Source organism: Elephantulus edwardii, unplaced genomic scaffold (assembly GCF_000299155.1).
Source record: "Elephantulus edwardii isolate Elephantulus edwardi_28Jun2011 unplaced genomic scaffold, EleEdw1.0 scaffold00216, whole genome shotgun sequence".
NCBI classification, from domain to species: domain Eukaryota; kingdom Metazoa; phylum Chordata; class Mammalia; order Macroscelidea; family Macroscelididae; genus Elephantulus; species Elephantulus edwardii.
In genome coordinates this window covers 2,803,292-2,817,199 of record NW_006399966.1, presented here as the reverse complement: position 1 = coordinate 2,817,199, position 13,908 = coordinate 2,803,292, and the positions used below count along the sequence as shown (strand labels likewise).

The 13,908-nt window shown below is 47.7% G+C and overlaps 1 protein-coding gene across 1 annotated transcript; it reads left to right on the top strand.

Moving 5' to 3' along the window:
* Positions 1–13,122: 13,122 nt before the first annotated feature.
* RPRML (reprimo-like) lies at positions 13,123–13,482 on the top strand. The gene has a single exon (XM_006897820.1). It carries the CDS (start codon positions 13,123–13,125, stop codon positions 13,480–13,482), a length of 360 nt encoding a protein of 119 aa, XP_006897882.1.
* Positions 13,483–13,908: the final 426 nt, after the last annotated feature.

The window sequence follows — 13,908 nt, the reverse complement described above, 5'->3', positions numbered from 1 at the left end:
ACCCCAAATATAATTCACTCTGCAACCCTCATTCCTTACTCTTACGATAAACATAATGCCCCAAAATAGAAAATATTCTCTCCCCCAAAGACTTCAATGCCATAAACGTATTTCATCCAGTTTTTCTCAGTCTTACCCCCATCCCGATGCCAGCCTCATTCTACAACAGTGGCACCATATAGCATTTGTCCCTTTGTGACTGAGATACCTCACTCAGCATAATGTCCTCCAGGGTCACCCATTTTGAATAATATTGCATGAGTTCCTTGTTTTTCAATGCAGCATAGTATTCCATTGTGCGAATATACCACAGCTTCTCTACCCATTGTTTGTTGATGGACATTTGGGTTGTTTCCAACTCCTTGCTATTGTAAACAAAGCCGCAATAAACATGGGTATGCATATATCTACTTGGGTGCCATTTATGGTCTCTTTAGGGTATATTCCCAGTAGTGGAATTGCTGGGTCAAATGGTATCTCTATTTGCAACTTTTTGAGAAAGCGCCACATCGCTTTCCACAGTGGTTGCACCATTTTACACTCCCACCAACAGTGAATAAGGGTTCCAGTCTCTCCACAACCTCGCCAGCATTTGCCACACATGCCTTTAGTTTGGCTGCACTAACACCACTAGGCTAATCCCACTAGCCACCAGAACAGGAAGCTTCAGGTTCTTAAATGTGGGACTTTGGCCTCATTTTCTTTGACTTCTCTCTAAGTGGAGCTTCATTCTTCCCCGTTGCAGATGAATTTTCTTCATCTGTCAGGGAAGGTTACCACTTTGCCGCCAGACGAAAAAGGCAGCTCTTCTCTACCAGCTCTCTGGTAAGTTCCAGGGAAGGTTCTGAACTGGCCCACAGGGATCATGTTTCAGTGGGTTACTGCTATGTAACAAACTACCCAAAGAGTCGTTTATAACAACAGCTATTTAACTATCTCTGAAGAGTCTGTAGGTTGTTTGGTCTCAACTTCAGAATTCTCCTGGTCATGCTTGTTGTCATTCATGTGAGCAGGTCTGAGATGTCCAAGATGGATTTAATCAAATGGCACTTGGGCTGGGAAGTTGGGGTCTTACTCTTTAAAAACCTCAAACTCACAGTTGTCAAGTCAGAACCAACTCCCACCTAACTAATCCTCCATTAGTTTTCTGAGGCTACAAGTTGCATGAGAGATTGTTTCTCTTTCTTCCTTGGGGCTGCTGGTGGATTCGAACCATGAGAGAGGTGCAACATTTGAGTTAGTAGCACAACTCCCTACAGGCTATGCCACCAGAGCTCCCTCTCTAACTAGCTTGCTTGGCCATCTTTCTATGGCAGCTAGATCTCAAAAGTGAGGAGGGGAGGAATAATGTATAATGCATTGAAACAGATGAGGGAGACAACTGCTTAAAAGGGAACTATGATTGGGTATTATTGTAATGACAGGAGTCCAGAATGAAGGCTGCTCAGTGGAATGGACTTGGGGGGAGGGATCGCATAACAATGAAAGAGTTTTTCTTTTCTTTTCAAGGAGAAGAGTGAATTGGGGGGGGGCAGGGAGAAAAGTGCAACAACGAATGACTGGAAACCCTAAGTCTCTGTAAACTTTCATTAAAATTAATTTTTAAAAAAAGTGAGAGTTCCAAGAGTACAAGTCCTAATGTGTAAATATTTATCAAGCCTCTGCTTGTATTACACTTCCTCTTATCCCGCCAACCAATAAAAGCTATATATGGCCAAGACCAGAGTAACTGTAGGATGGGCTGGACTCCTCAAGGGCAAATGAATACATGAATACCTGAGGGCATGGGTCCTCAGTGATCAGCGAATGACAGGCTCTATCACAGGCCATGTGTCCATCCCTGGGCCAACCACTGCAGTCAGGCGGAGAAGTACTAAGAGCATCCCAGCCTCAGTCGTGAGGGGAGGTGCCATGGTTTGCAGCTCTCACCAAAAATAACTGGAATTGGGTAAAATATTTCCAAAAAAAGAAGACAGATGGTGTTTAGGAGAGATGAAACAATAAACATCCCAAGCAAGATGTCTTTATCATTCTGAATAAATACATTTTCTCTTTCTCTCTCAACTTCTCATTTTCTCTCATTGCTGTCGAGTTGGTCTGACTCATAGCTGCCCCTTCATTGGATTTCCAAGGCTGTAAATGGAACATTAGTGTAAATTAGGGAGCTCTGGAGGCCCAATGGTAAGAAGCTGTGCTGCAACCCCAAAAGCACACAGTTAGAATCTGCCCAGATTCAGGATGGACAGTCTCTTCCTGAAAACCCACTGGAGGGCCAGTTGGTTCCAATTCGACATGCACAACAGCAACAGATCGAACAGGAGGAGGCCGCCTCTCTTTTTCTAGCAGAGTGACTGGTGGATTTGAACCACTACAGAAGGTCTGCTTCGGGGTTAGTAGCACAGCTCTTTATGAACTCCACCATCGGAGCTCCCTCAAGTACAACTTGGGCCAGAAATCAGTTCCCGCACTGTGCCCTCTGGGACCTGCTCCAGGAAGGCGGTCCCCAGATGTCATCTTGGCATCGTCACTGTCCTGACCTACTGCTGGCCATACCATGCCTTCACAGACACGTCCTGTCCACCACTGTGACAGAGTCTGAACAGCACATTTGCTCAAAAGTCTCTTCTTGAATAATTTACACTCTGAATCCTGAATACGCCAGCAGACCATGGAAATGATTTTCAAACTCCAGCAGAATTTGGCAAAGCTGTATCATTAGGGAGAGAGCTCTAGTGGCCTAGTGGTAAGGAGTTGCACTGGCCAGCCAAAAGTACTCAGTTCGAATCCACCAGTTGTTCTGCTGGAAGAAAATGGGTAATCACCTCCCGTGCGATTAACTGTTTCTGAAAATCTGTTGGAGAAGCAGCAATATGGGTCAGTTCTGACTCAACAGTATACAACAACAACATCATTAGAGAGGCCAAGTGAAATGTTTAGTACCTGTGTTCTGTTGGCCATGTACCTACAACACCCTACATCTTCTTCGTTCATCATTGGTTGTGTTGTTCTATGTGTCTCTTTTAGAGTGGGTTCCTTGAGGGCTGGGACTATCTCTCATCCTTCCCCAGATTCTGGCATACAGCAGGCGCTTAGAATGTGCACAGTGAATGTGTGAACCAGCCATGACTTTGAAGCCTCTGCCTCCAACTCTGTCTCCTCTGAAGGTCCTGAACGACAGTCTCATTGTCTTCCTTGGCATTTCCACAGGCGCGTCCTGTGGGCACCCTAGACGCACGGTAGCCATCCCTGAACTCCTTCTCTTCATCCTAGATCCCAGTCCAGTCTGTCATTCATGTGGTTACAGGGGGCTTGATTTTCCTTTGGTTGATTATTTAAAAAAATAATCTTTTTTTCCTTCTGATTATAAAAGTTCTACACATGTATAGCCAAATTTTAGAAAAATGCAGAAAAGACTTTAAAACCCCCCAAAACCCACCCAAATCAAGTGAGTGTCATTATATCAATTCCAACTCTTGACACTTGCACGAGTGCAGGGTGGAAAGGTACTCCGTGGAATCTGCCAGGCTGGAGACCTTCAGAAGAACATTGTCAGGCCTTGTTCCCAAGGGAGGGTTTGAATGGCCAATCTTTCCATCAAGTCAAGCGCCGAACTGCTCACGCCATGCGGGGAGACTCCAGGGGAGGAGACGTGTCAGATTGTTGGTGACGTTCTTGCCGACTTAGATCAAGCCCAGTGTGCTCTGCCCACCTCCTCACCACCCCTTTGGACACTCCTCCTTACAGCCCCCTCCACATCCACAGCCTTCCACTGGCTACCTTCTCTGCTCTTCTCCCCTGACATCTTCTCTCAGTGTTTTATGCTCAGCACTCCCTGCCCTGGTCCCCCAAGCAGGCCACATGTACCTGACCATGACCAGGCCACTGTATCCACCACATCCAGGACAGTGGCTTCTGCTGCTTGGCTGGAAGGCTGCTTTCCAGCTTCTTGCTTCTCGCCCATCTCAACTATCTAACCACCCCCACGATCTGTGTGCTACGCAGGGAACCACCAACTCACCAAAGAGCTGTCATTATGGGTTGGCATCTTGGTGCATTTTCTCACTGTGACGACTGGCAGTGATGCTGGTGCACAAATGGGTAACCCAGAAAGATCTTTCTCTTCCTTTTTACTTCCTCCAGGCGTGTTCTTTCTACTTGGAAAGCCAGATGCTTTGGAGTTTAATTATACGTTGCAGTTGGAAGCACAGATTGTCAGGGCTGGAGAGGAAAGACCTTATTATAAATACTACCAGCGTTTATTGATCACTGACTCTGTGCTAGGCAGAGTGCCAGACCTGCTCCAGCCATCACCCCGTTTAACCTTCTCAACAAGTGTAGGTGGCAGGCACCATTATCGTTCCTGATCCACAGAAAAGGAAACTGAGGCTGAGTTGAGTTACATTTCCCAAACTGTGATGAGTGGTACATTCACACGCACGGTGCATGTACAACTTAAGGCCATCAAGCCAAGTGTGACTCATTGCTGACTCAGTCCATCAGGTTTCCAAGGCTATAAATCTTTATGGGAAGAGACTGCCCACCTTTCTCTCCTTGAACAGCTCATGGATTCGAACCACTGATCTTTTAATTAGCAGCACAACAAGCATACAGTGCATTACGACCCTAGCGCCCTTTTCAGTGGTACACAGCAGCATAAAATAACACTTTGTAGGGAGCTGTGGTGGCCTAGTGGCAAGAAGCTGCACTGCAATCCTGAAAGTGAGTGGTTCGAATCTACCAGATGCTTTGCTGGAGAAGGAGGGTCAGTCTCCTCCTGTGCCAGTCAGATCTGGTTCAACAGTGCACAAGGAAAAAAAGCAAAAGGGTTACACTCTGTGTTTAATAAAATGGGATTCTGTTGTCAAAGGTCACATGTTACAACCTGAATGTGGTTGTGAGGTGGTGTTGAGTCGATTCTGACTCATGGCTCCAGGCTTTTTCTCCTACAAAGTCACTGGGTAGGTTTGAACCGATAACCTTTCAGTTCGCATCTAAGCCCTGAACTGTCAGGTCATCAGGGCTTCTTGTATCCTGTCTCCTCCCTGGGAAATTAACAATGAGTATTAACATGTTAAAACCTAGAGGAGTCCTGCATTAAAGAAACCAGTTGAAGGTACAATCTGTTCCTTTCCATTGAAGACCATATAGAACTAACTACCAGTCCAGTGAATGGTCCGGGGATACTGATACTGGCAAATGCCATTTTGTTGCTGTTGTTGTTATGTGCTATCTAGTCACCCGCGACTCATAGTGACCCTATAAAACACAGCTCTGAAGCCTGCTCTGTTCTGAGCCGGTTTCACTGATTGCAACACACTTAGCTCCATTGCCCCAGTTACTGTATCAATCTATCTCATCTGGGGTATTCCTCTCCTGCACTGTCCCTCCATCCTTCTGAGCATGATGTCCTTCTTCAAGGATATGTCCCTCCTGGCCATGTGCCCAAAGTATGTGAGACAGAGCTTCAAAATCCCTTGCCTCCAAGGAGGAACTTGGTTTCATCCTCTCAAAGACAGACCTATTTGTTTTCTTGGCTGCCTATGGTATGCTGAAGACTCTTCTCCAGCACCACAACTTGAAGGCATCAATTTTTCTTCTGTTATCCTTATCCTTAGTCATTGTCCACCTTTCTGACACATAGCAAATAATTGTGAAGTCCATGGCCTGGATCAGGCACATCTTAGTCTGTAGACTGATATTGTTGTTTTTTAGTACTCTGGGGAGGTCCCTGACTACAGATTTTTCCCAGTGCAATTCGTCTTTTGATTTCCTGACTGCTGTTGCCAAGAGAGTGTTGATTGTGGAAATTTGTTGTGACACATAAAACCCCATTTTACAGATGAGTTAATGGAGGCTCAGGCAGTGCTCTAGGGGCCAATCAGGCTAGACCTTGATCAGTAGAGGTAGTCAAACTGTGGTCCATCTGGCTTGTCGCTTGTTTTTATAAAGTTTTATTGAACATTATCGGCTCCAACTCCTTTGATGTACAGTCAAGGCCCAGGGAAGATGGCCAACTTGTCCAAGACCGCCCAGCCAATCAGGAGCAGAAGCAGAACTGGTCTTCCCCTGATCCAGGTACATTGGCAGCATGCATCTCACCACTGGGCCAACTGGCAGCCTCATGATAGATGGTGAAGAGATTGACACTGTTAAGAGCTTTAGTTTGCTTACCTCCACAATCAACACTCTTGGTACCAGCAGCCAGGAAATCAAAAGATGAATTGCATTGGGAAAGTCTGCTGTCAAGGACCTCTCCAGAGTACTGAAGAGTAACAGTGTCAGTCTGGAGACTAAGGTGTGCCTGATCCAGGCCATAGTCTTTGCAATTGCAATAGCAAGTAATTGTCAAGTCTGTGGTCTGGATCATATGCACCTTAGTCTGTAGACTGGTAGCGTTAAGTCAGAGAGGTGGACAATGACTAGGGATGACAGAAAGAGAATGGATGCCTTTGAGCTGTGGTGCTGCAGAAGAGTGTTGAAAATACCATGGGCTTCCAAAAGAACAAACAGGTTTGGCCTGGAGAGGGTGAAACCAGGCTTCTCCTTGGAGGCAAGGATTGGGAGGCTTCGTCTGACATGCTTTGGACATGTTGCAAGGAGGGACCAGTCCTTGGAGAGGGGCATCATGCTTGGAAGAGTGGAGGGAGAGAGATAGAAAGGAAGACCATTGATGAGATGGATTGATTCCGTGACTGGAGTAATGGGGGTGGGTGTGTCAGAGACAGTAAAGTTGGCACAGGATAGAGCAGGGTTTAGGGTTATTGCTCTGAGTTGCAAGGGACTCGATGGCACATAACAACAACAACGACCATCAGACAGGAGGTTGGGGTGTGGAACGTCGTAATTGCCGTCTCTGTTCTCCAGTGAGGCTGTTGGCCTTTCTGCTTCTGTGGACACCCCTGAGGCATTCCTTTTGCTGTGGGTAAAGTCCCTGGGCCTGAACCGCTGAAAGCCTCCCTCTGTCCTACACTCTGTGCGTATAGACAGACCTGGGACCACTAGAAGTCTCAGCATAGAGCCAAGGCTGAGCAGGGAAATCTGTGTTTGTTTTCTTTCTGCATCAGATACAATAAAACATCATTATCTCCGGTTGGCCAATTTGAAAGGTGAAATCATTTAAACAGGAACTGGGCAGAGGTAACCTTTGCCCATTCCAGGAAGAGTTTGACAAGCCAATAAATAATGTCAACAGGATCCTAGGGGGCTATATGCAACCACTTCAGAAAATAAATTTTTGGGGCTCCCTGAAGTTTATTGACCTATAACAGCATCTTTTTCAGAAGGGTTGACCTACAGAGGATACAGCTGAATATACAACTAAAACTCGCTGGTCACTTCATTCAAATGGGTCCTTCAAAGAGCATTTTATTAACATGGTTTGAAATATGAACATTTGAAAATATCTGCAGACAGGAACTCTCTCGTTCTGATAAGCCCAATCTCTAAGTGGTGCTAATTAGAGAGGTTTTCTTTCACTCTAAATGGGGTGCTGCAGCGGGGTTGTTCTTCCAGACCCTGGCTTGGCCAAGGCATGCCAGAGAATCTGGAAACAGCTGCAGGGCGTCAGCAGTGGCCTCTGGGTGGAGACGATTCCTGGGGCAGCCAGATGGCCCAGATGGCCCTTCCAGAACCGGGAGCTGCAGATTGTCGCTGAGGTAGCGGGTAAAAATAGTCTCGTGTGGGTGGCTGCCGGGCCTGGAGGAACTGGCTCCTTGTCTCTCGAGCAGGGGAAGGCATACCAGTCTCCTCAGCTCCCTCTGCCCCTCCCAAGTCTTGGGGGAAGGGGGCAGAGGTGGCCTTTCTCTAACTACAGAGCATCCCTACCCTCTACCAAAGGCTGGAAAAGAGTGTGAAGTTTGTTGCCAAGCAGTTAAGGGTTAGAGTCTTGACTCTGTCAATTGCCAGCTCTGTGGCTTCAGGCAAGATTTTTTTCTCCTGTCTGGGCCTCCATTTTCTCATCAGTCAAGTGGGGTGAGTGGCTTCTCCCTCCAAGGCTTGCTGGGAGGACTAAATAGCAATGAAAAATACAGGACACATCTCACTCTACAACCTCACTCTTCAGTCCCTCTTCTTTGCACCTCCAAGTATGTTCTTCAAGAGTGGCTCTGATGGAGTTCTGGTGGCCTACTGGCAAGAAACTGCACTGCAATCTCAGAAGTACATGGTTCAAATCCACCAGATGCTCTGCTGGAGAAGGAGGGACAATCTCCTCCTGTACCAGTCCGATCCAATTTGATCAATTTGAACACACACACACACACACACACACACACACAAATAATAATAAAAAATTTTTTTAAAAAAGAGTGGCTCTGAGGGAACCCGCTGCCATGTTGTGAGGACACCCAGGTGGCACCATTGCAAGGACACATGGCAAGGAACCGAGGTCTTCTGCAGTCCTGAGGCCTCCAGACAACAGCCAGGTGAGCGGCTCATCTCGGAAGCATGTCTATTACCACGAGTCAAGCCTTCAGATGACTGCAGCTCTGGCTGGTACCATGACTACAATCTCATAGGAGAACCCAGGCTAGAACCACTCCCCGGGCTAAGCTGCTCCCCAATTCCATATGCAATAATAGATGATGATTCTAAGTTGTTGAATTTGGGAGAGTTTTGTTCTGCAGCAATAGATAACTTTCAGGTTAGCACAAGAATGACTCTTTGAGTCACAGATGTCCAATTTACAGACAACACCAACTTGCCTTGGAATGTTATGTAAATTTGTCCTCCACTCCACTGGTTTTCAGAGATCACAGTGGAGCTGGCTTGGCGTGGGCTCATATACAACAATTAAATCTTCCCAGGTCTGTGTCATCCTCACAACTGTTGCTACGTATGAGCCCACTTCTATTGCAGCCAGTTTGTCAGTACAGCTTGTTAAGAATCTTCCTCTTGGGATAAACAATGTACACGGCATTGAAACAGACGAGGGAGAGAACTGTATAAAAGGAATCTATGTTTAGGTATTATTGGCATGACAAAAGTCCAGAATAAGAGCTGCATAGTAAAGTGTGTGTGTGTGTGTGTGTGTGTGTGTGTGTGTGTGTGTGTGTGTGTGTGTATGACTGTATAACAATGAAAGAACTTTTTTTCCAAAGAAAAAAGTGAACTGGGGAGTATGAGGGACAGGGAGGAAAATGTGCAACAATGAACAAATGGAAATCCAAGTTCTTGATAAACTTTGATTAAAATATTTTTTTAAAGTGCTGTTGTTGTTGTTAGGGGTCGTCAAGTCATAGATGACTCGTAGTGACCCTATGAACGGAAGATCTGAGCTCTGCTCATAGAGTTTCTGGAGGCAAGCCATTTCTGAAGTGGATGCCACTCCTGCTTCCAAGCTTGTTTTAATTGGGAAGCTCCACCAAACACTGTCCACCCTGGGTAACCCGTTACCACATTTGGTATATCAGTGTCACAGTGATTAGCATCACAGCAAACACAAGTTACCTCTGTACGGCAATGCACAGACCAGTGCTATACCACCTAGAAGAATGTTTCACAAAAAAAAGAATTTTGAACCAAGCCTGAGTGCTGCAGATTAAAATCACTCACCTTGGGCTTGCTAGCATAACTTTCTGTCCACTAGGCCAACGTAGCTCTCTCTATGTTGTCGTTGTTATTGTTGTTAGGTGCCGTAGAGTCATAGACCACCCCCAAAGTTCAACCTCTATTCACAACCAACTCTTCATGTGCCTGTGTTGGGATACCCTCTCACTCCCCTAATGGAGAGCAGTCAGGAATCCTGGCCGCCTGCGCAGCTTTCAAATCAGTGACACCTTTGAGTCTTTTCTCGCACTAAATAAAAACCATCTCCACCTGATGAAACTCATTTACAAGTACTGCTTAAAGACACAGGGCTGGATCTGATTCATGACCTCGAGGCTACTTCTTGTTATTGATATATGCTGTCAAGTCAGAACTGGCAGATAGCTGACCCTCCAGCAGGTTTTCAGAGGCTGTAAATTACAAAAGAGGAGATCTTTCTCATCAAAGCAGCAGGTGGAATCAAACCACCTGCCTTTGGCTGGTACCCTGCCCCACTTGAGCACCAGAAACTGCTTCTTGTTGTTGTTGGTGGTGGTGGTGGTGGTGGTGTACCATCGAGTGGAAACCGAGTCATAGCTGACCCTCCAGAGAGTTTTCAGAGTCAGCGAATTGCAAGCGAGGAGATCGCCCATCTTCCTCCGGAGCTGCTGGTAGATTCGGACCATGTTCCTTTGAAATTGCAGTGCAGCTTCTTACCACTCGGCCATCAGAGCTTCCTCCAGAGACTGCTTATTGAGTTGTTGTCGTTGTGTACCATCAAGTCGGAACTGACCCATAGCTGACCCTCCAGTGGATTTTCAGAAGCAGTAATCGCACACGGGAGGAGATTGCCAATCCTTCTCCCGCAGAGCAGCTAGTGGATTTGAACCGCATGCCTTGGGGATTGCAGTGCAGCTTCTTACCACTAGGCCACCAGAACTCCCCCCAGGAACTTCTTAGTATTTCTAAAAGTTTATATTCCAGTTCCCAGCAGGATGAGTAGGGTCCCAAGGCACACTGGCCCTATAGATACTGGAAGAAACGTGGTGATGAGCAGTGAGTCGGTTCTTAAACGCTTACAAACAGCCATTTAAGACACAACTATTGGTGTCTATTTGTCTGAAACAATGGAGAAGAAGGAAGGAAACTCGAGAGAAGGAACTGGACTATAAGACTAATTGTCCCCGTGAACCATGAGGCTAGAACAGGATGGTGCTCAGCTCCCAGTACCAACCCAGTGTTCTTAAAAGGGGCACAATAGGTGGGGCCTGACAGAGAAAAGTACAAGAAAGAGCTTCATATTCTTAAAGAACCCACCATTACTGGGCTTCCTGAAGCTGGAGAAGTCCCCAAGACTTGGGTGACTCTTGAGTTACCCTTTGAACTTTTCATTTAACCTGTAAACCAAATTAATAGTCTAAACTCAAAGAGTGAAGACTGTCACCCTTGAGAATTGTATTTTCTTAAAAAAATTCTCTTTAATCTGCTGGACAATTAGCCATGAGTTGACTCTGATTGACGACAAGGAGTTTTGAGTTTTCTGAGTTTTGTTTTTCTTCTTATCCGTTTATCACAATGTTATTTATTTTCTGAGAAGTGAAGATTTTTGCTTTCATCTTTATCAGTAAGCACTTCAAGTTAATTTTTAGTTCTAAAGCCAAGTTGTGTTAAATACACATCATATGTTGTTACAGAGGCCTTCTCTCTATTCCTCATGTTTGTTTTTTACCTGACTCAAAATTCTTTTAACCCCAAAATGTTTTCATAGTCAATAAACACTAATAAGAAGTTTGTTTGTTTGGGTTTTTTTTTTTTAAAAATCTCTGTAAAACAAGATGGGCAATAACTATTTTAAAGCATAGATGAGAAAGTTGGGGGGGGAGGATTTAAATTAATGAAAGTGAGGCAGCTGGAACAGAAATAACAAAAATGGTGACACAATGTGGAGAATGTGATCAATGGCACCAATCACTGCATCCAGAAACTTCTGAATGAGAATGGGGTTGGCTGGATGCCAAAAAAAAAAAAAAGTAAAAAAAAGAGCTAATATTTATCAACCAGATTTTTGGGGTGGGAGGGGTGAAGGTATTCAGAAAGCACAAAACAGAGAAATTGGGCAGGAGTGTCCTGAACTCTGGAAACATCTCGTTTTCTCTGTCTCTTCCTCCCTCAAGATCAAAGACATCTTTCTTTTTTACCTGGGCATCTGGAGAAACCAGTTCAGGGGTGACAGAATAAGACAGAAGTTATGTAGAGCATAACTTTGGGACAGGCTAGAATAGCGGTCACACCCGGACTGTGATGCTTTTCTAGCTGCCTGGTCTTGAGTAAACCAGTAATTGTGCTGAGTGTCTCTGTTTCCACATCTCACTTCCACAGTGGGGGCCCCAAGCCCTGAGAGCTGGTGTGGGAATTCACTGAGGGAGTGTGTACAATGCTCTGAGTCAGCTCTCTACCTCACAGCCTCAAGCTGAGAAGCAGGTCCCTTACTCACACCAGAAGGTGTAGCCAAAGTGCTCCTTGGAGGCAAAGATGAAGAAGCGTCTTCTCACATATTTCGGGCATGTTGCTAGGAGAGGTTATTCCCTGCAGAGGAACATCATGCTTGGGAAAGGTGGAGGGGTGGAGAAAGAGAGGAAGACCCTCAACCAGGTGGGCTGGCACGGTGACTCTGACAATGGGCTTGAATGTATTAGGTATTGAGGATGGCACAGGATAGGACAGGGTTCAGATAGGTTGTTCATAGACTCACTATGAGTCGTACTTAACTTGACGGCACCTAACAATCACAACAGTTCAACCCTGTAGCTCTGGTAGCCTAAAGTTTAGGAGTTGTGTTGCCAATTCAAAGGCAAGTGGTTCAAGTCCACGAGCTGTTCTGTGGGAGAAAGACCGGCAGTCAACTTCTGTGCGATTTACTGCCTCTGAAAACCTGCTGGAGGGTCAGCTATGGGTGGTTTAGGCGTAGGCCAACTGCAGACTTACTGATGTGGAAACCCTGGGCGGAGCCTGGCACTCTGGGCTTTAACAAACCCTCTAAGTAAATATATTACTAGTGAATAGATTATATATTTCAATAAAGAGAGTTAGGGGCAGACTTCCGGAAGAACCTAACTGCTAGGGGCACCAAAGGCCGAGGTGGGCGCCCACGAGGGATTTGCAAGACCAGAACTGACGTGAGTGACCCGAGCGCGGGGGGGTGAAGTTTTCCGCGGAGGGCGTAGATTGATGCCCGCCTGCAGACCCCCTGTAGCTCTACACCGGTGGGCGGCTGAGCCCGCCTAGGGTCCCCGCCCCCAGGGACGCACGGGGCCCGGCGGGGCGGGGTTGTTGCTAGGGGAGGGGCGGCGGGGAGGACGCGGAGCGCAGCTGGCGACGGCGACGCGCGCCCAGCTCTCAGGCTCTGGCTCCGGCTCCAGCCACCGCACCGCCTGTTGCTCCCTCCCCCGGGCCGCCGCTTCCTGCCCGGTGCCCAGGGGCAGGCGGCCCGAAGGGGGTTCCTGGACGCAACCTTCATCCCTGCCCCGCACACGACCCGACGGGACCGCCCGCTGCGTCCTCCCCGTGAGCCCCGGACCGCGCGCCAAGATCCGCGCCATGAATGCGACTTTCCTGAACCACAGCGGCCTGGAGGCGGCAGGTGGCGTGGGCGCCGGCGGGACGGCTTTGGGGAACCGCAGCCAAGGACTGGGTCCGTGGCTAGACTGCTGTCCCGGGGGTGCGCCGCTGGCCACCAGCGACGGGGTTCCCGCGGGGCTGGCGCCCGACGAGCGCAGCCTGTGGGTGTCGCGCGTGGCGCAGATCGCGGTGCTCTGCGTGCTGTCGCTCACTGTGGTCTTCGGCGTCTTCTTCCTGGGCTGCAACCTGCTCATCAAGTCCGAGAGCATGATCAACTTTTTGATGCAGGAGCGCCGGCCCTCCAAGGACGTGGGCGCAGCCATCCTGGGGCTGTACTGAGCGCCGCCCGGCCCCCTCTCCAGCGTGGCTGGATGGGAGAAAAGGGAGAGCAGGACCCTCGGCCCCATCTTGGCCTCTGGCACCGCCTGCAGGAGGGCAGCACTCGGGGCAAGGAGCGCCGGGACTCGTGGTGGCGGCGGCGGCGGCGCAGGAAAGGACTTCCACGCCTGGCTCGGCCCTGGGTGCGCCTCAGCGTTAGAGGGTGGGAAGGTGGTGATGGCAGGACACTTAGGGGCGTTTTAGAAAAAGAAGTTTGGGGAGGCTTGGGAGGGGGTTGTGAGATGCAGTTTGGGGCTGAGGTCACCGGCGGGGCTTTTGCGTGTGCCTGTTGTTGACTGTGACTGAGCAGAGTGGGGAGGGATTGAAGATTCTGAGTCTCTGGGCTTGTTCCTTGATTTTGCATTTTTTTAAAGGAATCTTGTAATA